Source organism: Onychomys torridus, chromosome 1, assembly GCF_903995425.1.
Source record: "Onychomys torridus chromosome 1, mOncTor1.1, whole genome shotgun sequence".
Lineage (NCBI taxonomy): Eukaryota > Metazoa > Chordata > Mammalia > Rodentia > Cricetidae > Onychomys > Onychomys torridus.
In genome coordinates, this window is record NC_050443.1 from 64,073,048 (window position 1) to 64,098,670 (window position 25,623).

The 25,623-nt window shown below is 46.6% G+C and overlaps 1 protein-coding gene and 1 long non-coding RNA gene across 2 annotated transcripts in view; both read right to left on the reverse strand.

Annotated features, from left to right (window-relative positions):
• The window catches only part of LOC118591115, an 86,870-nt gene extending 74,163 nt beyond the window's left edge, over positions 1–12,707 (reverse strand). The window contains exons 1-2 of the long non-coding RNA XR_004945903.1: positions 12,129–12,707; positions 9,820–10,010 (exon numbers count right to left, since the gene is read on the reverse strand). This is a non-coding gene — a long non-coding RNA (uncharacterized LOC118591115). The remainder of the gene's footprint in view (positions 1–9,819; positions 10,011–12,128) is intronic.
• Positions 1–13,329, reverse strand: part of LOC118591108 (cell migration inducing hyaluronidase 1) — a 159,883-nt gene extending 146,554 nt beyond the window's left edge. The window contains exon 1 of the mRNA XM_036199195.1: positions 13,095–13,329. Coding sequence (XP_036055088.1) covers positions 13,095–13,147 — 53 coding nt within the window. The 5' untranslated portion in view covers positions 13,148–13,329. The remainder of the gene's footprint in view (positions 1–13,094) is intronic.
• Between the last annotated feature and the right edge of the window lie 12,294 nt (positions 13,330–25,623).

Here is a 25,623-nt window from a genome sequence, read left to right on the forward strand (position 1 = left end):
TTAGACTATAAGAAAGTATACTGTGAAAACTAATGAGCTTTTTATATATAGGTGTGTATGTATGTGTTTGTATATGTGTCTGTATTTGTGTGTGTGTGTGTGTGTGTGTGTGTGTGTGTGTGTGTGTGTGTGTGTATACACATGGAAGCCAAAAGTTGATGTTGGATATTGGTCAGCCATACTCTACTTTATAAATGTTGAGAAAAGTTCTCTCACTTGAACCCAGAGCTTTCCAGTTCAGTTAGTCTAGCTATCCAGTTTGCTCTGGGAATCCCCTATGTCTGCTCTCTAAGTGACGGCTGGGATTAAGGGTGGGCCGCCACACCCACCGAGCATTTACACGGATGTGGGAGCTCTGAGCTCTGGTCCTCATGCTTATGATACAAGCACTTTACCTGATAAATCTATCCAGTCCTATAAAGATTAATCTTGCCCACTCTTTTTCACTTTAAGGGGTGGTAAGAACACTCTGATTCTGTCTGTGGCTCCCACTGTACTTCTATGGGACGGCAGCAAGCAAAGGATATGTTTTGGTTGAAAAGACATTCTATGGCAAAGGTAGAAGCTGAGCATCACAAGAAGTTTTGAAGAATCAGGAAAAACTTTAAACATCATTGGAGGCTACAGGATGAATACGCTGCACCTGTCCTAATGTTGGACACAGAAAAACCAGGATTCCTCAAACAGTACAGGGGTATATTATCAGGCAATTGAGATAAATGTTGAGTCCAGAAACATTTCCTCAAAGCCTTGAGAGTCTTCTGCATGGCAACCAAACCCATGTCCCAGGGAGTCAGCTCTAACACTCCGGGATGCTTTGTATGCAGAGCTCCCTGTGAACTGCCTCACATGGCTCTGGTGCCAGTGAGTGAGCAAGGCACCCTCAGGGCTGGGAGTCTGCTCAAGGCTGGGAGTCTGCTCAGGGCTGGAACCATTAGCCTCTCCATGGGGATTCTGGAACACATTGACTGCCAGGAATACCACAATCTTTGCCTAAGCCACCTGCACCCCCAGCCTCCCGGAACTAATGCCTGCCTCATGGTCACTCATGTCTCCATTCAGAGCTACTGAGGTTAAAGGCTTAGGCTTCCAGACTGAGCTTTTAAAGCAATCTTCACCTGCTCCTCCCTCAGGGTCTCATTCCCAGTCCCAGGAGACTCAGAGACCTTCTCCAAATACCCATTTTCTAGCTCCTCTTCCCTTGGCCAAGGTTCTTCCTTTCTTCCTAACCCTCTCTGGCCTGCAAACTGTGCTCTTCTTTATGAGCTGATCACTTCCTCCAGGATGCCTGCAGCCCGCCTCCAAGAAGCCTTCCCTGAGAAGCCTTCCCCGCCGAGCTGTTTGTGCTTTCTCTGCGGTGACACTCCATATTGCTTTGTTCACACCTTCTTACAGCCCAGATTGTAAGAGGGCTGTCTGTCTATCTCTCCAGCTAAACTGTGAGCTTCTCCATTGTGGAGAGACAATGATACTATCCTTAATCTCTGGTGTCAGAAAAGATCCACACTTAACAGTGACTGCCTTAGGGTTGGAATTCCTTTCAACTTGCTCTACTGAGAAGGATAACAGTCCCCTAAACACATTTTGCCAAAACTCAAGATTCAGGCCACAGCAGTCATTATTAAGAACATGGCCTTTTAGGTCATGTGACCCTGGGTCCCAGTTTTCAGCTCTACCACCTCAAACTGGGTGATCTTGACTAAATCATGCCACCTCACTGGGCCCCCTCCATCTGCAAAATGGAACGAAGGTTTGTCAGTTAGATAAAGTGATGTGCTGTGTACAAAGTGTTTCACATGGATCTAAATTTTTTGTAAGTGCTCAATAAACCCCAGATAGTTGGCATATGCCTTTAATCCCAGCACTTGGGAGGCAGAGACATGTGGATCTCTGTGAGTTTGAGGCCAGCCTGGGCTACAGAGTAAGTTCCAGGAAATGTGCAAAGCTACAGAGAAAAACCCTGTCTGGAGGGAAAAAAAAACAGATAGTAATTTAAATGTTGGGTATCAACCTAGGGCCACAGAAGCACAGACATCTCAGAAGGTTCTCAACAATTACTACCTTTGCCCCACTCCCAGAGCAAAATATAGAAAAATTAGCATTGCCAGCCCTGGTGGTCCAGGCCTGAAATCCCAGCTACTCAGGAGACTGAGGCAGGAGGATTGAAAGGCTTGCTAGGGCTATGCAGTTAGTTGAAGGCCAGGCTGGCAACTTAGTGAGACGCTGTTTCAAAGGAAAAAGGAAAGAGTATGGGGGGCAGAAAACAAAACAACAACAACAACTGCCATCATGACATGACTGCTCCATGATATGGTTAGGGTTTTTATTGTAAATATTAGAGAGCAGAGAGAAAAAGTAATGAAATGAACATGGCAGCAGACTGAACATGACCAGAGTTAGGGAAGCAGGAGAGCAGGAGAGAATAGTAGAGACAATGAGATAGCAAGAGATAGAGAGTAGAGGAGAGGAGAGGGAGAGAAAGGGGAGATAGATAGATGATAGATAGATAGATAGATAGATAGATAGATAGATAGATAGATAGACAGATAAAGGGTCTGAATAGTAGGGAATAGAATAGCAGGTTATAAGAAGGGTGAGTAGCTGAGGGAGGAAAGGCCCAGGAGACTGGCATGGAGGGCTTTGATATACTAACCACAGGTAGATAGCTACGGAGCAATATGTCCCTTCTGCCAGAGGTAAGGGAAATGACTCCTTTTGGCAGCTGGGAACTAACTGGTTTCAGGAGTTCCTGAGGAATGCTGACTTTTCTCTAAAAGAAAAGCCCCCGATATTCCAGATTTGAGCTCATTTCTAGATATTTGGACAGCCTGTGAGAACTAACAAGAACTATATGAGTTCCTGCTACATGCTAGTCATTGGCAAAAATTGCACACAAGTCTCTGCTCTGCACCAGCTAGGCATTCTGTTTCTGAATGAGGAAAGGGCTAGGGACTGCATTCTTGGTGGTGACATAGAAGTCATCTCTAGCTGAAAGAAACAACATTCTCCAGAAAGAAGCACACATGCTGTTCAAATTACGACTCCCCTTCCCATCCCCAGATCCCAGTGTCCTCAGGCAACCTCCCCAAAGCATGGGTTCAAGTTCATGCTTATAAAGCAAGATTTGAAAGAACCATCACCTCTGCTTTTATGTCAGGAATAGCTTCTTATTTAAAGCAACAGTTATGAGTACGTTTAAAGGAAAAAATACTTTCATTCCATGATCATTCTCTGAAAATTCCAGACGTTGATACGCTGCCATTTGCACCAACCATACCCTATGATTTTAAAATCTGAATCATATGTAAACTCCTCCTCAGCCACCTGAGAAGCCCCAACATACATACAACCCACAATTACGTGGTCAGCATCATCGCCCAACTGTTGGAGGCTGTGATGCCTTTATATACCAACGACATGGCCAGGCCTTTGTGCTTTTGCAAAGTCATTTCAGTAAGAAGGAAACCAAGCATCTGGGAATCCCAAAGCCCAAACCCTACAGCTGCTTTTGCTCTCACTACCTGGAACAGAACAGAGGAATCTGTTGGTTGGTATCAAGGCCTTTTTAGAAAGTCCTGGGATATGGGCTGGGAACATAGCTCCATCAGTGGAATGTTTACCCAGCATGCACAGGACCTTGGATTCTATCCCCAATACCACATTCATTGGGCCTGGTGGCATATGCCTATATTCCCAGTACTTAGGAGGTGGAGGCAGGAGAATCAAAAATTCCAAGTTATCCTCAGCCACATAGTAAGTGCTAGGCCAGCTTGGGATGCAATGCAGTCCTAGAGAAAGGGGGTAAGGGAAGAAGTCACAGGCACAGTTGCATTACAGTACAATGAAATCACAATGAAATCTGCAGAAGGTTCTCCTACAGGTTATTAGTTTCTTCCTTAGCCAGAAACATGGGTGAACAAGGGGAGAGGGTATGGGTTCCTGAATCACGTGCCTCTCGTGCCTCAGTTCCAAAGAGTCTCACATCTCAACAGAGTCACAAGTGCCCTTAGCATCCCCAGAGGCTTGTTTGAGCCACCATGACCTAGGGTGAGGCAAGTAAAATACTTACCTTAGGTAAAAAAATGAAGAGTGTGCCAGGCGGTGGTGGCGCACGCCTTTAATCCCAGCACTCAGGAGGCAGAGCCAGGTGGATCTCTGTGAGTTTGAGGCCAACCTGGGCTACCAAGTGAGTTCCAAGAAAGGCGCAAAGTTACACAGAGAAACCCTGTCTCGAAAAACAAACAAACAAACAAAAAAAAAAATGAAGAGTGCACGCATGTGTGTGTGTGTGTGTGTGTGTGTGTGTGTGTGTGTGTGTGTCACACACACAAAGCAAAACAGAGAAAACCTCGGGAGGGTCAGAAAGCTCTGTCCTTAATATATAAATGACACTGCAATCCAACATTTAAAAATCCAGTCAAAACACCCAGGAAGAAGCAGGAATGAAACTCTAAGTAAGAATCGAGCCGGTATAATGGATGATTTCCCCCCTTTGCCTCTGGCTTCTGTGCTTCCTAGTGTGCAGTGAACGGCTGTAGAGTCACTCAGCTGTGAACTGTGAACATGAGTCAGGGCAAAGAGGAATGTGTGACCTCACTCAGGCTTGAGCAACAGGAGAGAAATGCAGCATTTTGCTGAGTAACCTGGAAATGGATCTGAAATGTATGCATTTAATTCCTCTGAAAACAACATGGTTTTTCAAGGAGGAGGAAAGGAAAAGTACTTAGCAGTGGGGTCTGAGTTTTGTTTGGTTTTTTTGTTTGTTTGTTTTTATTTTGTTTGTTTTTTGAACGTTATCCTTTGGAAAATGAACACACACACAGATTACTTAGTGCCTGCAATCCAGCTTTGAAATGTGCTTGCCACAAACCACCAGCTTGTTTAAAAACAGGGTTTTTTTTTTTTTCCCACTCAAGCTTGCTCTCTGTGCACTCCTTTGGGGGCTGATCTCTACTGTTCATTAGAGGGAGAACAGCTGTGTCCCATCACACAGTGAGACAGGGCAGGAACAAGTGTCCCACCAGACAGTGCAACAAGTGTCTTCTCTGGGAGGCGGGCCACAGGGCATGGCGATGGGTCAGCTGATGAAGAGCGTGCTGTACAAGCATGAGGGCCTGAATTTGATCTCCAGGAAGAGCAGCATGTGTTTTTAATCCCAGCTCTGGGGTGACAGGGACACAGGGCTCTCTAAAGTTCACTGACCAGCTGACAGTTGAAGCTGTGAGCTCTAGGTTCAGTGAGAGATGTTTTCTCAAAACAGCAGAGAAAGACTGAGGAAGACATCCACCTCTGGCCTCCACATGTATGTGCAAACAAATACATGCACACACACACACACACACACACACACACACACATTTTTGATAAAGAAGGCAGGAGAGTGATTCCTTGAGCTAAAATCTGGGCAGAAGTACCACACAGGTCTACACTTGTGTCCTCAAATCCCACCTGCAGATAGCATGGCCCCTTGGGAACATGGAGGGAAGAAGAGGTGAAGTTTAGTTACAGCCGAGCAGTGGCCTCTCTACACCCATGTCATGGAGGATTCAGGCTTGTCAGCTAGTCTACCAGATAGTTCCATGTGGCTGAGAGAACCAGGGGCTGTGGTCACCTCTGTTGAGACACCAGGACAATGCAGAAACTACCCTGAGTGTAGCCCAAGGAAAAGCCTAAAAAGGAGGGAAAGGCGAAGACTCCCGGCTTCGGGAGCCAGTCTTCATGCAGGGTTCCGGCTGCTGTGGCAATGTGGGGTGAAAGCCAGATGCTCCCCCGAGAGTAGAGTTACAATCACCTTTTTCTCCTGCCTTTTCTGAAAGTGCCAGTCAACAGAAGGAACCCTAGGCAACCACAGATGCCTATCCTATGTGCCAGCATGCTGTTTGCCTCTCACATACCCAATAGGTTCTTCTGAAGGGTGAGTGTTTTCTAAGTTCTCTGGACTAAACAAGACTTGTTTTCACCATCTTAAATAATTCATATGGTTATGTTGGAAGAGCTAGTACCAACTCCAGAAATGGCTTTCCTGATCCCCTTTAAATGACTGGGACCACTCGTCAGGGATGGTCAGGTTTTATTCAAATGGCGTCCCACTCAGGGTATCAATTTTCTCCTTAAGAGAGAATTTTGCAGGGCCCACAAAAGCTTGAACTACCTTGCTAGTCAAAGTCTTCTATACCCACCTATCAGCCTTATCTCCCTTCTAGGTCTCCTCCTTCAAAAACACTTTGCATTCAAATTGGGCTGTCTTGCATTAATGAAAGGAGATCCAAGGTCCTCGGTAGAATGTGTTGACATTTTACATCCAGGAAATAAACTATTTTTTTCATTACCAGCTTTTATAACATATGAAAGTCTTAGGAGGTTTAAGACTGATTGACAGGTTTGAAAATAAACAGCCTATTTTTGCAGATAGCTCACAGCTGTATTGCTTCCTCCCATGGTAAGCTCAGCTGGAGTTTTCTGTCAGAGAGTCTTTGCCAGTAGTAACCCTTATCCTCTGTATTCTTTAGGTTAATACATGCAAAAGGACTCTGGTCTTATTTCTTTGAAAATTGATGGCACACACATACACACACCATTAAGGAAAAAACAAAACAAAACAGCAAGACATCAAAATATTTAAAAGACAGAGCAAGATAGACTATACTGAAACTCAGATAACACCATTAATATGGCTGCCTGGAGTAAAACACAAAAATCTTAGGAAAAAGGCTTTTCAACTGTGTGCCCGGGGACACAGAAGGATCTTAGGAACCTCCTGTGGGCCTCAAGACAAACACTGCTCCCCTCCTAGCCATAGATACTTTTTTTAAACCTGGTTTGTGAATGGGATTTAGTCAGATTTTATAGGAATAAAACATCTTATAGTTAAAGTCCTTTTTTAAACCTCTAGTCCAGGAGACAAAAGGCCCCAAGATCTACCACTGTTTGACAGGCTTGCTCTTCTCCATCATGTAGCCCAAGGTCTGGGCATGTCAGGGAGCCTGTGTCCCAGAGTCAGATATGCACCTGAGAGTTGCAAGAAGTGAACCATTTAGGACTGTTGGTGCTTCTGAATCTTTCTCCCTGCCCTTCTCTCTCTGTGGAACATTTCAGAGCTTCCCTCTCAGAATCCCATTATTATCTACGCCTATTAATCCTTCCATACTTCCACAAAGCTTCCTGGCTTCACCTCCAGCTGAGTCAATGGCTCCACTGATTCCCCCAGCTTAGTCCTCACCTCCATCCTGTGAGCCATCTTTCCTGGTCCCCCTCACTCTGTAGAGCAACTTCTGACCTGAAGGTCTGTCCTTCCTCTAGACTGTTAACTCCTAGTGATCTTGGAGCATGTCCTCAAATCCACCTCCCCAGAAATTAATTCAAGGCCCACCACACAGATGATCACAGACTTCTCTGTTTTCAGTCTCCAGATATGGTGGTGGATGACAGAGTGGAAGAGCATACCTGCATCTGCGGTACCCAACATGCACCTGTTGTGTCCACCCTACTCTTGCAGGGGCACTGCAAGGATGGTGGACTGAGGATGACAATTGGGGCTTTAAATTTAATTTTCACATTTATTTAAAACCTTTTAGAGTCCAGGAAAGTTGTTTAAATGTAAACATGCATTCTCACTGTCTGGAACCAGAGTTAGATGAAATTCCTCAATGATCTCTTAATGCCACCAAAATTGCATTCAAATGCTTCTGCCAGGCAAAGATAAATTGCCATTTACACAATAATCTTGTGCTTAAAAGTGACTTGGTCCAGAGAATTTGGGGAAATTTATTATGACAGGGAAAAGGGGTTCAAGATATTTAGTCTGCTGATAAGACAGCTTAGGCATGACCATAATTATCTCCGGGAATTTGAAGGGTCTTTATAAGGTCACTAGGAGGTCATGGGCCAGCTTGGCTCCATCTACTTTGACATCAGATATTGACTTAAATGACACCAAAATGAGTTAGTCTGAGTCACAGAACGTCAAGGGGAGTTTCAGAACCAGAAGCATCCCACCCTCCACAAACGTGTTAGTCCAAGCTGACCTCCTAAGTCCACTCCTCATCTGCCAAGCCAGAGTTGTGCTCTCTCAAGCCTCACTGTAGCTTATTTACATGTTCAAGCTCAGGAAACTCCTCTAATGTAAGAAAGTAAGAAAGCAGAAGATTGGAAGAGCCAAGGACCCTGCCCCAAATCTGACAGCCAGTCTAGGTTAGGAGCAGAATGGCAATGATCATGGCCTTCTATCCAGTTTCCAAGGCTTGCTCTAGTGCCCTTCATCTTTCCTGATCAAAGGGAGTCTGAGTCCTGCCTTCATGTTCACTATAATGTCTTCAGCACCCATGCCCTACAGCCATAAAGACTCAGGCAATAGCACAAACCACTCAGCTCAAGGCAGGGTAGCTTGTAGTAGGCTGCTAAAGAAACCTTCAGACTTCCTGTCCCTAGAAACAGGATAGACACTCTGCATGGTGAAGCCAACAGCCTCTGTTCATGACTTCCCTGGAATAGAAAATGCCTGATGGCTTAGTTCCTCACAAATGGAGAAAAAAAAGCATAGCTCTTTCCAAAGCAGTGTTTCAAGGACTCTAAAGTTGTGGCTAATCCCATGGTCTCACTGCCCTTGCAGAAGATTCAGAGAAATGCCTTACAAATGCCTCATGAGTTCCCAAGGCAAGAAGTCTAGGGTGGAGAGAGAGATACTTGCTCAGAGTGGGCACCTTTGCAGGGAAAGCCTGCCTAGGCTTCCAAAGGATCCCTCCCTTGCAGGGCTGGGAAGAGAAAGCCCTATTAGCTTCCTGGAGCCAAGCAGAACCTAGAGGAGCCAAGCAGAGTCTAGGGACAAGCCCTGGAAAAATAATGGGTAGGAAGGAGCTCCTCTGGGTGGGTTAAGTGTGTTTCCTGGCACTAAGGGAACTGAGAAGCAGTATAATGTATATTTGATGACATTCTCAGCAAGGAGCCTCCCTGCCAGGGACCTAGGCTAGAATAAAGTCTGGCACCAGGGCAGACAGAAGATAAAGGGAAAACTGTGGAACCTGCCAGAGAGGCCAGGATGGTCCCAAGGGAGTGGCTAGACAGCAAGGTGTGGAAACTAATAAAAGTCACCATGGCAGGCACCATCCTATCCAAATCTGCACAGTTCCCATGTGTAAAGCTTTGGGGGATGTGAAGACCATGCCGAGAAGCTGGTAAAGCAACATGAAGAAACACATGGCCCTGAGCGTGTCCCCACTGCCCACTCCCAACCAATGCCAACCTAACCAAAGTCAGGCAAGCAAGATCCTCCTAGTCCCCATTCAAAGGAAACTGGAGCTGCCATCACAGTGATGAAAACCACGAAAGACAGCTGCCAGATTACTCTGCTAAAATCAAACATCTGTGTATTTGCCACCATGCGCAAAGATACATGTCACTCAGACTGCCACAGTTGGGGAATCTTGTAGATGAAGCTCACACACATAATTTTGTTCCCTTTGGGCAGCCAAGCTCCATGCAAGCATGGGCCTTTTGAGCTATAGATAAAATGCAAAGTGCACGTAATCTGCATGATGGTGCTGATCTGCCTGCCAACACCACACGAGACTAAAAGGGGTCACTTATGCCACAGGCTTCCAAGGAGCCAATAAGAGTAACTAGAGATGCCTTTCCATCCCACTAGCCCTTCTCACCAAATGTCACCCCTGCCATCAGATCAGTCTGCCCCAAAGACACAGCTGCCACAGACAGACAGAATGTGCAACAGAACCAATGATGAGTTCACTTCTTCCACCCATGCCTCTTCCTCCTCTCACCGGCCTTACCTCCCAGGAGTGTTCTATGGTTCAGTCATTTTCTTACCTGGAAGCTGCAGGGACAGTGAACTCTGTAGTGCCCAGAAGATGGCCCAGACTTCAGGGTGAGTTGGGGACCCAGATCCTTCTTTTGTAGTAACATCATCAGCAGAAAAAAGTTACAGAAAGACTCCCAGCATCTGTGGGCTGCTCGGGAACTCCTTTCAAGTGGAGGAAACAAAGATTCCTTCTGATCTACTGAGAAAGGGAACAAAGGAAAATCTGAGCACACTAGAATGGACAACTGGCAGAAACAGGCACATGTATATGCACACTCCCAGGGGAGGTCTGACCCCAGTACTGTGTGCTTAGAGCTCCATCATCCATTTCTTCAGCATGTCATATGCTAGTTGTTTCTATCAGATAGAACCCCAAAATGAAGAACCTAAGGGGATCTCCAAATCTAGTGAGGACCAAAACATTGTGAGCAAAGTATCTTGACCAGATTGTCATGTCCCAGCAAAACTCAAGCGTGTAAGAGGGTGTGTGGTGTGACCCCTTGAGGTCTGACAAAGCCAACGTCTCTCTTCTGCAGCTAACTAGAACTTTATCTAGAAAGAAGGCCTTGGAGATCCTCCATACCTGTACCCCAAGGGTGCCGTGCCTCAGCAAGATAGTAGGGCTCCTTAGCAGATTATGTGAGGAAAAGTGCAGGAAGAAACAATCCTCTAGAACCAAGTGCTGGAATGATGTGCTAAAAATGACTTCTTTAAAAAGAAAATGCTCCTCCAAGTGGTACAGGTGGAGAAGCAAGGTACTGATTGGCCTCTCATAAAAATCCCTCCACTTATCTTCCTTCAGCACTTTCTTCAATCCCCTCAGTGAGTTGTCAAACGTGACAATAAAATGGCAGCGTCACTCCCAACCAGTTACTGGGTTAGGAAAGAGGACACAGGGTTGGGAAGCATAATTCAGAACATGCATAGCACTTTGAAATGCACCTGTAACTGTACCATTTTAGGAGTTCTCTCTGCTCAGCACTAGACTTAAATGCTTTGCTGTATGGCAGCAATTTCCCTGACCACTTACTGGTGGAGTCCACTTGCCCCCACTTACAGATGAGGAAACAGGTATAAGTTTAGTTGACTTTCCCAAAGTCACAGATTTCTCTGTCTCTCCCCTCCTTCTCCTTCTCTTGTTCTTATTATCTATTATACCTATGCTGCTGCCACAAACAGAAAAGACCTTCTCATTTCTTGTAATTTTTAAAATAAAGGAACACACACTACTGTATTTTGGTATAGGTAAGTGGTTCTCAACCCTTGAGTCACAACCCCCAAATTCCATCAGAAAACATAGATATTTGCATTATGATTTATAACAGTAGCAAAATTACAGTTATGAAGTAGCAACGAAAGTAACTGTATGGTTGGGGGCCAGCACAACACAAGGACCTGTATTAAAGGGTTGCAACAATGGGAAGGTTAAGAACCACTGGTCTAGGTGGTGCTCACAAGAAGAGCCCATTCAGCATCATTTCTTACTAGAAGAAGGAAACAACCCCTCACCCCATTCCCAAGTAATCAGTTTGAACCATCATCTACAGGGGTAAGCAGAGCCCTTGGAAGCTGCCTCCAGAGCCCTTCTTTAGAAGGCACTGTTAGGACCCAAGAGTATACCTGATTTTGCATACCCACTCAGACAGTTCCTTGTAATTTTGTCTTACATGGTTTCTTCTCCATTCTATAATAAACTGTGAAACTAAAATACTGATTCATTATCACATTTATTAAATTGTTTTTTTTAAAAAAAAACATGACCTTAGCCCTACACTGAAAGCATTTTATTTCTATATCTAATTACATATACTTTTATCTCACTGTCTGGCTCATATAACAAAGGTTGCACACCTGCCACACCTCTGAGGGATCTCCATGGTGCCACATAAAACTCAGGTGATATTAAGAGACTATTCAGAATGCAAGTTCTGCTGGGACCTGGTTGAAAACCACAGCCCCTGGCAGGGTAGACTCCCTCGTGAGTGGTTAGTGCCTCCAAAAAGAACACCTAAGTCCACAGGTCTTTTAGTCCCTTTCTACCTTCCCAGTGTCTCAACACCTGAATCGGTGAAGGAGGCGCCTGACTGCTCCAGACTCACGGCCACATGCCTCGAGTGGCGGAAGTAGCTGGGAGCTGTCCATGGTGGCGCCGCGCCTGGGCACGCAGAGCCGCCTGTTCCCCGCCCGCGGGCGCGCCTGGGGTCCCTCTCCAGACCGCTGACATGGAGACGACTCCCTGGCTCACTGTCTCCTGGACAGGGCTTCAGCCAGGCTGTGGCTCTCACATCAAAACTTGGCTTTAAAAGGGAGTTCTTACCTGTGGGCAGAGTTGGCTGGTCGGAGCAGGACTGAGAACCTCAGACGGGGCGCGGGTGGAATGTCCAACTCTTGGGGAACACGGGTGTACCGCCCTTCTGGTCAAGAACACACGCATTCTCAAGGGTCCATTCCGAAATCTCCTCGGACCTCATTCCCAGAGAGGCGAACTGGAGAACCGTGTACGACTCTTGTGCCCTGATGAGACCTTTGTTTCCATGTCAATCTAGCGCGACCCTTCTTGCAGATGACGTCCGTTGCCAGGGGCCAACAAACATTCCTGCAGTGCTGCCAGGCTTCGTGTTTGCTTAAATATCAGCAGGGACCATCGAGGTGGTCTAACATCAGATCATCTCCGCTCGCCCCGTGCCAGCGCATCGCTGGGACTGCAGAAGGAACCCAGAAGACCTTGCCAAACGCGGGAGCGACAAGGTGCAGAGTTGTAAGGCTCGCGACCACAAGCCACAGGGTAAGCTCGCTCACTGTACTGAGCTCCTTCTGAGACCTGCTTCGGGGCCATTCCTCTTCGGTGAGACACTGTTGTTTGTGTGAGCATCTAGTGCCATTCACAGGAGGACAACCTAAGCAAAGCAGAGATCTGCCTCCCGTCGAATGCGTTCCTGGACGTCGGTATCCCCAACACCTGCCGCTTGTAAAGACCTCAGAGACAACCACGGAGGACGGTGACGGGGACGTGTGGCCACCAATTCACTCACAGAGAGACAGACGAGCGGGCAGGCAGACAGAGAGACACATAGGCAGACGGGCAGACAGACAGACAAGCAGGCAGGCGGTCAGACAGAGGCAGACAGCACAGAACAGCCGGACAAGAAGGCCGACGGAGGGCAATGTTTTTCCCTAAACCGAGGCGAGGCGCGGGATTCCGACTGTCCTCTCCCCTCCAAAACTAAATCCGTGCAGCCCCCGCGCCCCAGCCCGGGTCCTCTTACCTCCGCGGTCCTCTTACCTCCGGTTGATGACCGAGACAGTGCCACGCCTCGGGGACCTGGAGTGCAGCATCCCGGAGTATGATATCTGATCCCACGCGTCGAGCTCCTGAGCGAGAGCCAACTGGACGAGAGCGCGCGGGAAGTGGGGTGCAGATCCGAGCCTCACACAGCTCAGGGAGCCCCCAGCACCAGACCACTGCCACTCTGCGCCCCAGGCGCTCCTCGCTCGGCTCCGCGCTTGCTGGCTTACTAGCTAGCTCGGAGCTGCCAGCCCGAGCCGCGGCTTTTTATAGCCGCCTTCCGGGGCTGGCTCCTCCTCCCGGAGCCCCCGGCGCCCGCACTCATCCAGCTCCCCACCGTGTGCAAACGCCCCCCCTCCCCCCGTCTCGGGGCAGCGTCCTCCCACTCACTGAGGTGGGCGGCCTGCCGGGCTGGACCCGGGCGGGCTCTGGCGGCAGCTCCGGGAGCCGCAGACCCAAGCCCGAGAGCCGCCGCTGGGACAAGCCGCGGCCACCAGGTGAGGGCGCTGGAGCCCAGGACGAGCGCGGCCGACCTCCGAGGGCTGTAGCGGTGGAAGCGCGCTTTGCACCCAGTGGCCTCCCCAGGGGACCGGCAGGCTAGAGAGAAGGGCCTGCGACTTTGGAGTCACCACCACTCTACATTCCGGCTGTTAGACTTCAACCCCCTCCTCCTTTTTGTAAGCGGACATAGCAACAGAATCCACAGTCGCCTGGGTCTAGAGGTCCCTTGGAGGGGAAGATGTATCCTTTTGCAGTCAGAGACCTTGGTTCGAAGAGGGCTCATTGACCAGGGAGGTGGCTCAGTCACTAAGGTGCTTACAGACTTGAAAACCAGAGTTCAATCCCCGGAATCAGTGTAAAAAGGCCTTCAGTGATGGCCCTGGTTTGTAATCCCAGCTCTGCAGAGGTAGAGACAGGGGCTTGCTGGCCAGCCAACCTAGCCTACTTGGCAAGTTCAAGGTGAAGGAGAGACACCTTGTCTCAAAAAACAAATAAACAAGATGGGCAGCTCCTGGTGGAGGACACCCCAGGCAGCTTGACCTCTGCCCTGAGACATGCATACCCACCTATCTTCCAGAAGAAAGGAAAGTAGAGTGACGTCACACGTGCCAGTTTTCTGCACATGCTAGTTACTCGATCATGGATAAGGAGCATCACCAACCAGCTTCCTTGAGCCCGGGAAGAGGGTTTCAGTGAGATTGGAGAGTATAAGTACTAATTCATAACAAGTGCTTGCTATCCTGAATGTAGGGTGGTGGGACACTGAACTCTTGTCCTCACAGGCCAATGTTCTCGGGCCAAAACAAGAAGGTACCACCCACCGGTGAGCTATTCCCTGCCACAGGAATCAGCCCATACAGAACGTGGCATCTCCTCCACACTGGGTGCCCGGAGCACCGGCTACTTAACCACTCTGAGCCCAGCAAGAAACAGAAGGTGTTGGAGGGTTTTCTTTCCACTTCATTTTAATTCTAAGATGAGGGCTTTGATTGCAATTGTACACCCTGTCCTCCTTTGGGAACTCGTTACTCAGCTCCCTCCTCTGGTTAAAGGGCGTCTCCCAATACACATTTCTTTCTTCCTGCCTGCCAGGGTCCTGCGAGGAGCAGCAGCACCGCTGTGCAGGAGGGGCTTCACTCCAGGCAGCGCTGGCTAGTTTGGGGAATCTAAGTCTGGGCCTTGGGGCCAGTCTATGGAGAGACTTTGGAAGTCTTTGTCTAGGTCCTCTGGGCAGAAGGCCTGGGGCACTTGTTGGAACCTTGGGAGCATGTCTCCAAACCTTCCTAGAAAACTGGAAACAATGGTCAGGAGTCTGTGACTGTCCTTGACATGCAAGTTCACCAGGAGCTGGGTTCTGTGGCGGCTTCCTTTCTAGCAGAAGAGAACTGGGACCTAGCCCCTTGTAAAGTGCCTATCCATCCTCACTTTGTGAGTACCCACTGCATCCCTTTCTTAAGGAACCCATTCCCCAGGCCCACAAACACTAGGGCGTGAGCTGGGTATCTGAACATTGTGCTCAGTGGAGAAAAGTATGTTTGGGTCAGCCTCTTCGGAGCCATGTGTGAGACTCCTCCTTTTTCAACCAGTGTAGCACAGAGCTGAGGCTGCAAAGCAAGAGAAGAACTCCTTTCCACAGGCCTCTGAGAGATGAAGTCTCCTGCTTAAGGGATGGGCTCTGGGAAGTGCTTTGTCATGCTTTCTCCAAGATCCAAAGTGCCCAGCTCATTCCTCTGGTATCTAGTTTTCTGTATCATTGGCCAATGCCTGAAGTGTGGAAAAACGCTGATGAATTACAGACAGGCTCCGTATGTCTAAAACCAGACTATTCAGCCACATCCACTCATCACTTCTACTCAGTCCTCTGTGACAGACAGGATACGATGGGTAATTCTTTTTGGGTGAATACAAGCAATATGAACCTGATGGATTTCCTAGCCACACTTGTCTAAATTCAAGGACTTACAAATGCAGAGATGGGGGCTAGCTACAAAATGAATTGTTAGCTTTCTAGTTCTTGCCAGGATCCCCCCTACCCCCACCCCTGAGAGAAGAGTGGTTGTCTTGGCTGGGGGTATGGAGTTCCGCCCAGCCTCCACACCCTGTGATGGGTTCCCACCCCCTTCCTGAGATATGCAACCCCCATACTGTGTGTTGTGACATCCTGCCTGCCTTCTGCTCCACAGGCTGGGTGAGCCCCCTGTATACCTGGCAGTTTTTCATCAGCCAGCCAGCCATATTCCACATCTGTCCCTTAAAACAAAGGTCACCTCACTCCACCTATTGACCACCACCAAAGCTGCGACGCTCTCTACATGTCTGTGTGAAGCTGGAAGGGCTGGCCACACCTGTAGCTCCATTCTACAAGCCTCTAGTCCTGGCTTCCCGAGACTGACAAGGGACGGAGAAAACAATTAGAAATGACAAACATGGTGAGGCTGGGTGAGCCGCCTGTAGACCTCAAGAATTCAAGCCAACAAGCAAAATGGTGATAAATCCCCATAGCCTGAAAAGCTCATGTAGGGGAAAGAGCGAATTTAAATCCCACCAACAGGGGTCGCCCTTGTACGCAGAGCCTGAAACTGGCATCCGAGAAACAAAATTCTGGGGTCTGCATCCTGAAGCCAGGTTCCTAGCACTTGGAGTTGCTAAGTTCCTGTTGGAGGCAAATGAGGTCCAATAAGGACAGATTGTGAAAAGATATCGCCAGTGCTTCGGGAGAGTTCCCATCTAGCAGGGAACTTGGGGCAGGGAGTCAGTCCTACGACTCATGTCAACCTCTCAGGAGCCATGGAAGTGGATTTCTGCATTTCTCCTTCAAGGTGGTCATCATCATAGAGAGGGAAATAAATATTAAATACATGCAAGCTTGTGTGTATGTTTTCACATTTATTTTCCTAACTGAAAAAAATTTCTATGTGCACTATTTTCAAAAAAAAAATTCAAAATAATGAACACTGAGAGGGTCACCTGACTTTTAGTACAATGTACCAATGAGTTTACAAAGTAGAAAATTTTTGTTATTTTTTTGGGGGGGTGTTGTTTTTTGTTTTGCTTTGTTGTTATTGTCTTGTTTTTTGTTTTTGTTTTTTAGAGACAGGGTTTCTTTGTGTAACAGCCCTGGCTGTCCTGGAACTCACTCTGTAGTCCAGGCTGACCTCGGACAGGCTATGATGTAGAAAGGTTTTAAAGATCAGGCACAGTAGCTCACATCTGTGATTCAGATTCATAGGTGGAGGAAAGAGAATCTGGAGTTCAAGGCCATTTTCAGCTACACAGGGAGAGTGTTGGTAGGTTTTAGACACAAGTTCCATTGTCTGAGAAAAAGGAGCCTGAATTGAGAAAATGCCTATCACACTGACCTATAGGCAACTCTGTAGAGCATTTTCTTGATTATTGATTGATATGGGGGAGTCCAGCCAACTGTGGGTGGTATCATCCATGGGCAAGTGGTCTTGGGGTGTATAATAAGCAAACTGAAGAAGCCAAGGAGAGCAAGACAGTAAGCAGCCTTCCTCCGTGGATTCTGCTTCAATTCTTGCTTCTAGGTTGCTGCTGTGAGTTGCTGCCCTGACTTCCATTCATGATGAATTGTGATCAGGAAGCCAAATAAACACCCTCCTCTCCAAGGTCATGGTCATGGTCTTTATCACAGCAATAGAAGCCTAAGTAAAACAGAGAGTTTGAAGCCAACTTGGCTACCTGAGGCCATGTCTCAAACAAGTAAAGAGCAAAACAAAAACTTGAAATAAATAATATTTATTTATTAATACGAAATAAATAAATAAATAAATAAATTGAAGCACAAAGCAGGAAAATATCTCTTTCAGTCAAAGCCATCTCTGTCAGTCTCAGTGTATAGCCAAACATTTGCCCATGTATGTTACATAGAGAGGTACAGAAATATGTAAATGTAGGAAGCATTTAACAAATAACTCCATAGCTCAAAATCCTTCTCCTCCACAGCACATGTCCTGGGCTATGCCTCTTGAATGCACACATCTACCTGCTACTCCTACATCGTCCAGCATAACTGGTTATAAATGAATGAGCATATGCATAAATGTTTCTTAGAAAGGCAATGTGAGCTGGGCGGTGGTGGCTCATGCCTTTAGTCATAGCATCAGGAGGCAGAGGCAGGCAGATATCTGTGAGTTCGAGGCCAGCCTGGTCTTCCAAGTGAGTTCCAGGACAGTCAAGGCTGTTACACAGAGAAACCCTGTCTCGAAACAAACAAAAAAGAAAGACAATGTGAATACAGTAGAGATGGGCCACCAAGACACGGTACAAGAAGACAACCAACTCCCCCCAAGTCATCCTCTGACTTCCATATGCATGCTGGTACACACACACACACACACACACACACACACACACACACACACACACACACACACACACAAATAAATGTGTTAAAATATTTTTTAAAAGAGAAGACACAAACACTGAAAAGATGCTCTACTTTGTCTGTTAATAAAGAAATGCAAGTGTATCTGGTTAGCCAAAAAATAAATAAAAAATAAAATAAAATGTGATAGTATGCTTGCTGGTGCTAGGCAGTGAGTGAGGGTGGGGAGCAGCTCACATTCCTTGTTGGTGTGAGCCTGTGTCCCTGCAACGTGAGGACAGTTTGACAAGGCTTATGAAATGTACATAGCATTTCACTTAGTAATTCTATCTTCAGGAATTTGTCCTACAGATATGATGTGGAAATGATTAACACCAGATTTACACTACAGCCTTTTATCTGTGTGTGTGTGTGTGTGTGTATGTGTGTGCATCATCCACAGTGCGGGGATGAGGTCAGAGGACACCCTTAGGTATCAGCCCTTGCCTTCTATCTGTCTCAGTCAGCGTCTCCTCACTCCTGTGTACACCAGTCTTTCCTGGATCATGAACTCCTAAGGAATCTTCTGCCTCCACCTGTCTGTCCTCTCACTGTCTGGGATTAAAGCTAGTTGCACACTACTGCAACTAGCTTTAAGTGTCTTTTGAAGATTCAAACTCAAGTCCTCAGGCTTACGTGACCAGTAAGTGTTTAACTAACTGAGACATGTCCCCAGCTCCTGCAGCTCTGTTTCCAACAATTGCAGCAAAGCAAACAGCTTAATGATTGTTAAGGATGTTAATCCACGGGATAGAGTATTGTGTAGCTGTTGATGGGGGTGGGGGAGAGTACAGAGATGCATGCCTGTAATTCCTGCTACTTGGTTAACTAAGGCAAGAAGATTGCAAATTCAAGGCTAGCCCAGGCTACATAGCAAAACTATATCTAAGAAAAAAAGAGAGAAAGATAAAGAGAAGGAAAGAGGGAGGGAGAAAAAGTCATTGTTATTTTATTAGATTTATTTTTAATTGTGTTATGTGTCTGTGCATACATGCACATGAAGTCCTCCAGTCCAGAAGAGGATGTCAGATTCCTTGGAGCTGGAGACATAGGGAGTTGTGAGCTGACTGACATGGATGTGGGGACCTGAACTGCAGTCCCCTAGAAGAGCAGTATATAGTCTCAACCACTGAGTCATCTATCTAGCCCCATAATAATTATGTTAGTAAATGACTTTAGATAAAATGAAAAATTAAAATGTTCAGCAATGAATACTACCAGCTGTGTAGACACAGGGATGGAAATGTACATTTGCAAATTTCCATTTATTTCTGGGGATAAGTGACCTAGATGATGCACAAAAAGCTAATAACATGATTTCCTCTGTGTGTGTTTAGTAGTATCTAGTATATTTATAATGTTGTGTAACTGTGGGAAGGGAGGGCCCAAAACAGCTTGACCACACAGCTGCCATGATAGGCCTAGAGGCCCAGACACAGCTATTGTGACAGGCTTACTGGCAGGCAACACCCAGACCCAGGAAAAGCCGTAAGCTGACCCCACCCAGGGATCCACCCAGGGATGGGCTAGGGATGGGGAAGTAAGTACCTAGCATCCCAAACATCCCAACCATTAGATAAGATAGTCCGATGTCCTTGAGCCTAGCACTCACCTATTTCCCCTTCTTACCAAGATACCTCTAGACAAATGTCAGCTAATAATGGTCCTGAACCTTGGAAACCCCCTCACCCCAACCTCTGTTATGATAAAAACCCTACCCCACCTGGGATCAGGGCTTTCTGCTCACTGCTGCATCAGACAGGCAGAGAGACCAAGCTTTTTATGTGGCTGCTGGGGATACAAACTCAGTGCCTTATGCTTGTCTGACAAGCACGTTACCAACTTAGCCATCTCGCTAGCCTCTCTAGAGCACACTTTCTTTGCTTTCAAAGAAGAAACAGGGCTTCATGGCACCTAAAATCAAACATGATGCTGTATTATCAGCAGTGAAATCATGAGGGGAGTGTACACCATCTCAGGGCATCTCCACATTTACTTCTTCATTCTGCAAGAATGACAAGGAACACCCGAGACTTTCTCTTTGGGAGGATTGTAGGTGTTTGTTTATGTGTTGATTTGACGTAGCATCTACTAGGCCCCTCCTTGTGCCAGCCTGTGGTCAGAGATGAATCACTGTGTCAAATTCACCACTGGAGAGGAGCAGATGGATGAGGCCCCCATGCACACATGCACACCTCTGGGACTCTATAAAGAAAGTTGGCATAGGACACCGCTGAGGCATCATGGACAGACAGGGGAAGATTAGGGGGACATGTAAGAGAAAGGAGCCCCTCACCCTGGAGTCTGACTGAGATCTCTTCCCAGTTGAGAGTCAAGAATTCCAGCACAAATGATAAAAACTGCTTTGAAGAATACCTACATGGAGATAGTATCCCTTCTCTATAGAGATATTTTCAAATCAGAATGGAAAATTTGTAATGCACCATGCTACAGGTCTACATACATACAGACTTACTCTATTCCCAGCACTAAACCAGCAGTTTTCCAGGAATTTTACAAACAAGACTATATATTTTTGTTTACAGTAAAAACATTTTAACTTCTCCTGTAACCCTCATGACCTAAGGATTTTTACCTTATCAGCTATATTATGTGAAAGGATAAATGGCGCTGATCGGTTGGCGGAAGAGTCACGAGCCACGGTTATCAGAGTTGGAGTGGGCTTTATTAGAAAGAAGAGAGGATAGGATGGAGAAGCCAGGCCTGGCAGAGGGAGGGAAGTGGTACAGAGCAGACAGCCGAGAGGAAACGGAAAAGGGGAGGGTGGGGGTACGTGTGTGGCTTTTTAAGGTGGAGATTGCATGATCACGTGGCGGTACACAGTCGCCCCCAACACACTGATGACCTAGGACATTAAACCCAGAAGAGGGAGAGCAGGATACTAACAATATGATCCAATGAGCCCCAGGAGCATCCTATAGTATCCTTTGAAACTCTTAGCAATGCTTTGAGTTCAGAACTTCAGAAGCCACAAAAATCAGAGGTATGTCTATCATAAAGTTCAGCTCTTCCCCAGAAGCCCACAATTGTCTCTGCCTTGTCTTTTCTGAGTGCCTCTCTTAAATATATGTTAAAATCTCCACCCAATACACTCCAGCTCTGCTTCATCCTGGGTCTTCTGAAATTCGTTTCTGTTGTGAAGTCAAGAAACCCAGTTCCCCCTGAATGGAGGTCTCTGAAAATAACTTATCAAGCTGCTACTGGTGGCAGTGTGGAACTGTGTCCCCATGCTGTGCTCCATGGCCACTGACACCTTGAGAACTCAAGGTAGGGAAGATCAGAATTTCTCTAAATGATGGTGGCATTTGAGGTTTAAGTGTTGAGAGTGGCTTCATGCTTGCTGCCCCTCCCCCTCCAAAAAAAATGGGACTAGGAACTGGTTTTTGTTTTTGTTTTTTGGTGCTGTGCCTAAATGTTTCTGAAAAGTTAACTCGGAGGTGCCAACCAGACATACACTGGCCCCCAGTGTGGATTCAGAAATGCAAATAAGCTATTTGACATCTGAATAAGAGCCAATATACCCAAATATCCAAGATACATTCTGTTAGACTGTATCTACTTTCTATGAATGGTTTTTGATACAGTGGATGCTAGGGCTAATAATTGAAAGATGTTCAGTCATCCAGCAAAGACTTCTGGAGTACCTACTGTCCTAGGCACTGAGAACACAGCCATGGATAAAACGACAGTATTTTTGAGCCCTTGATACTAGGGAAGGGGATGACTGTCTGTCATCGAGGGGTCCAGCACCATTCAGCTATCCGGTTATGTCTCCCCATGTCGGGTGCCCCACAAATATTTTATGCAGTCAAGTTCTAACCCAGCCTATGGGGTCCAGGCAGTTTGCAAAGGAAGAGAGACACACGTTGGATAAAAGCTCAACTGGATGGATAAAAGCTCAAGAAAACCAAAGGGAATCCTGGCCGAACCTGCTCCTTTTCTACCAAATTGGAAAAAAGTTGAAAACTAACTAACCAAACCCACAAGAATGGCAAATATTAGGATGGAAAGAAAGGGGTAGTGATTGGAGCAGACACAGGTGGAAGTTTTCAGGAGGAAAGCTGGGCATAGACAGGAGCACCCAGGAAGTTAGCCAAACAATTGGACGAGTCGTGCAAAGCTGCTCAAAGCCAAGTCTAGAATGCTGACATCAGCAATAAGATAATGATCATACAAAGCTTTTCCCCATCAGGAAATCACATAGCACGTTCAAATAACTTTGAAAGGCATTTTAGACATGGGAGGACATTTATGAGCTATTGTTAAGGGGAAACTTATTATGTATGATATAAAATTTGGCATTTCAAAGTCATTTAAGGTTTTAACTGGGTTAGGAATTCACATGGCTCAAAAAGGAAAAAAAAATAGAGTGAAAAGTGAAGGAACAATTGGCTTCCCATTGTGTGGCTGTTTAATGAAGGAATAAGCACAGAGGTTTATTCCTGTAATTCCAGCTACTTGGGAGGCTAAAGGAGGAGAATTGCAAGTTCAAGACCAGGCTGAAGCCATATCTAAGAAAGAAAGATTATTTTATTAGATTTATTTTTATTGTTTGTTATTGTGTTATGTGTATATGTATCTTTCTCACTCTCTCTCTGTCTCTCTCTGTCTCTGTCTCTGTCTCTCTCTCTCTCTCTCTGTGTGTGTGTGTGTGTCTCTGTGTCTGTGTGTGTGTGTGTGTGTGTGTGTGTGTGTGTGTGTGTGTGTTTCCCACCTTCCAACTCCCTAAACTATCAATAGTACAAAGCAAGAAATCAGGCCAGGCAGATAGCGCAGCAGGTAAAGGAGCTTGCCACTTGCTTGTCTGAGGATCTGAGTTTAATCCCCAGGACCCACAGGGTAGGAGAGACTCCCAAAAGTTGTCCTTTGTTGTCTACATATGTGCATGGCACAAATACACATGCCCACATACCCCAAAACATAAATGTACAAAACTTTGAAAAAGAAGCAGTAGTTATGTTATGCCCAGATCACAGGGACCCCCAAAAGACCACCACGGTGACTGAATCCCATATGTAACATGCCTGTCACCCCAGTGCAGGGCAGGAGGTAGAGACAGCAGGAACCTGGGACTTACTGGCCAGCTAGTCAAGCCAGTCAGTGAGCTCTAGGCCCAGTGAAAAAGACCCTGTCTCAATGAAAAAGAGAGAGAAGTGACTAAGGAAGAACGTTGACATCAACTTCTGGCTTCCACACACAGGTGTATACACATGCACACACACAGAGACACACAGACACACATACATACCACTACCACCTCATAAAAAAGTGCACTCCCCAAAGAAAAGGCTTTGCTTAAACTGTCTACAGATCAACCTCAGACCCTGGGAAACTTCCTTCCCCTGACTGGCCTAAAATGAATAAGATGTATGTAAACAATGGAGTTAGACTGACACCCTACAGCCCAGGGCCGCAGACAGGCATAGGCATGGTTTGTTGGTATAGGAGAACACCTGAAGTTTCCCACCTGCATGGCCCACTGGGTGTATTTATAACACTTGTCAATCCCTGGGGGTCTCAAGTTGTCCCCAGTGGACTGAACCCAACTGTTCGCATGGGGGATTCCAGAAAGAGGCCACTTCTGCACATCTTGAGCTAAGCAAGAGAAGGGTTAAGCATGGCAGTGAATTGCTAGGCTCAGGGAAGTTTGTGCTTCATCTCTCAGCAGAGGATGCTCAGGAATAACAGACCTGTAGGAAACATGGAGGCTGGAATGCTGCTCACAAGCTGGCTTCCAGAACCTCTCTACTGATGGATGTTGTCACTGAGATGCTGGAACTGGAGTTACAGGTGTTTGTGAGCCACCATGCTGGTGCTGAGAACCAAAGCCGGGTCCCCTGCAAGAGCAGTAAGTGCTTTTAACCTCCGAGCCATCTCTCTAGCCCCTACGTCTTAGTTTTTGGAGAAACCTCCAGATTCAACTTCATAGTGCCTGTACCAATTTGCGCTCCCACAAACAGTATAGGAGGGTCCTCCCTTGCAAATCCACACCAGTATTTGCTGTCAATTATTTTCCTTGATGATGGTGGTTAATGCAAAGACTCATGGCTGGTTAGGGTGCTAAGACTAAGTACTTTCAGTACTCAGTCCTCAATAGAATATTCATATTACCCCTGCCAAAGCTTAGGGACTCTCACTGAAGAGGAGGAAGAAATAATGTAAAAGCCAGATCATGGGGAGGATGACCTGGAACCCTATTTTCTGAGCATGACGTGGCCATTGCACTCACGTACTCACATGCAGCTGTGGTTACCTGCACAGGGCCTGAACAGAACAATCTGTCAATATTCAGTCATGGATAGCAGAGGGGCTCATGGGCCCAGCTCATCTCCACAGGGCCAGTGGCAGTTGATGGCTTTTGGAACAGGAGAAGTCAGTCATTGTCTTCGGAGGTGTTATCACTGGTTACATGTACCCCAGTCGATAGCTCCACGCTCCTGCCAGTGAGGGGACCCTGGTTAAACCCAGATGTCACAAGACCTAAATAAAGCAAAAAGACACAAAGAGGGCTTGGCTCGGGGAGGGTAGAGTGGCAAAGGTCACCAGAATGTATATTTACACAGATAAGATTGTCGAAGAATAAATAAGTCAAATCAATAAATGAAACCAGTTCTTCTGGTTTCTTTTTCTACGACCAGAGAACAGTATATCTTTCTAAGAACAATCACCAGAGACTTTCAAGAACCCAGTGCTCATGAGAATCCCTTTTGTAATTAAATAGAAAATAATCTGGTTTAGAGGTTCTCAGATTTACTGTGGGTGAAATGAGATCACCGGGCTGGCTGGCTGCTGAAACAGATACACTCCACCCTTCCCCACCCCACCACCCCACCCCACCCCAGCCCACCCCCTGAGCTACACACCCTGCCCAGCCCAGACTCAGTCAATAGGCCTGGACTGGAGCCAAGATTCTGCCTTCTGAATTCTCCAGTTCCAGTGAAGCAGGGGCTGCTGATGGCCCAGGATTCACTCTAAGAACTCCTGGGCAGTATCAGCAGTCACAAGATTACAACAGGATTTCCTGCAGCCTGATGGGCTAGAAGGATGCGGAAAGACGGAGACAACATGAGACAGGAGAAGGCTGCCTCTCCCACCTGTGTAGATCTGGCTTATGCAGCTTCCTGGCTAGAGAAAACCAACCACAGGCACTACTCCCTAAAATATCACAAACAGGACTGCCAACACAACTGTGAACCATGCTCTGACCTCTTTGCATAAACCATGTTACAGCAAACATATTTCAATTTCTAACGACTTATCCATGTCCTCATGTTTGTTACATTCTTCCTCATATGTAAGCCTGTGCAGGACACGCATACATCACCCTACAAAACAAACAAACACACACTTCTTCTGGGCTAGCAAGATAGTTCAGTGGGTAACGGCACCTGTTGCCAAGCTTGGAGACCTGACTTCAGTGCCTGAGACCTACATGGTAGAAAGTGAGTACTAACTTCTGCATGTTGTCCTCTGACCTCCATACAATAAGTAAATAAAATAATTGTTTAAAGCATTCTTTGTGATAAAATAAGCAAATCAACATATTCTTCTTCTTCCTCAACCTTTGCTATATGTCACCTCCTTTGAACAAGGAAACTGCAAAGACCCCAGGTCACTGGC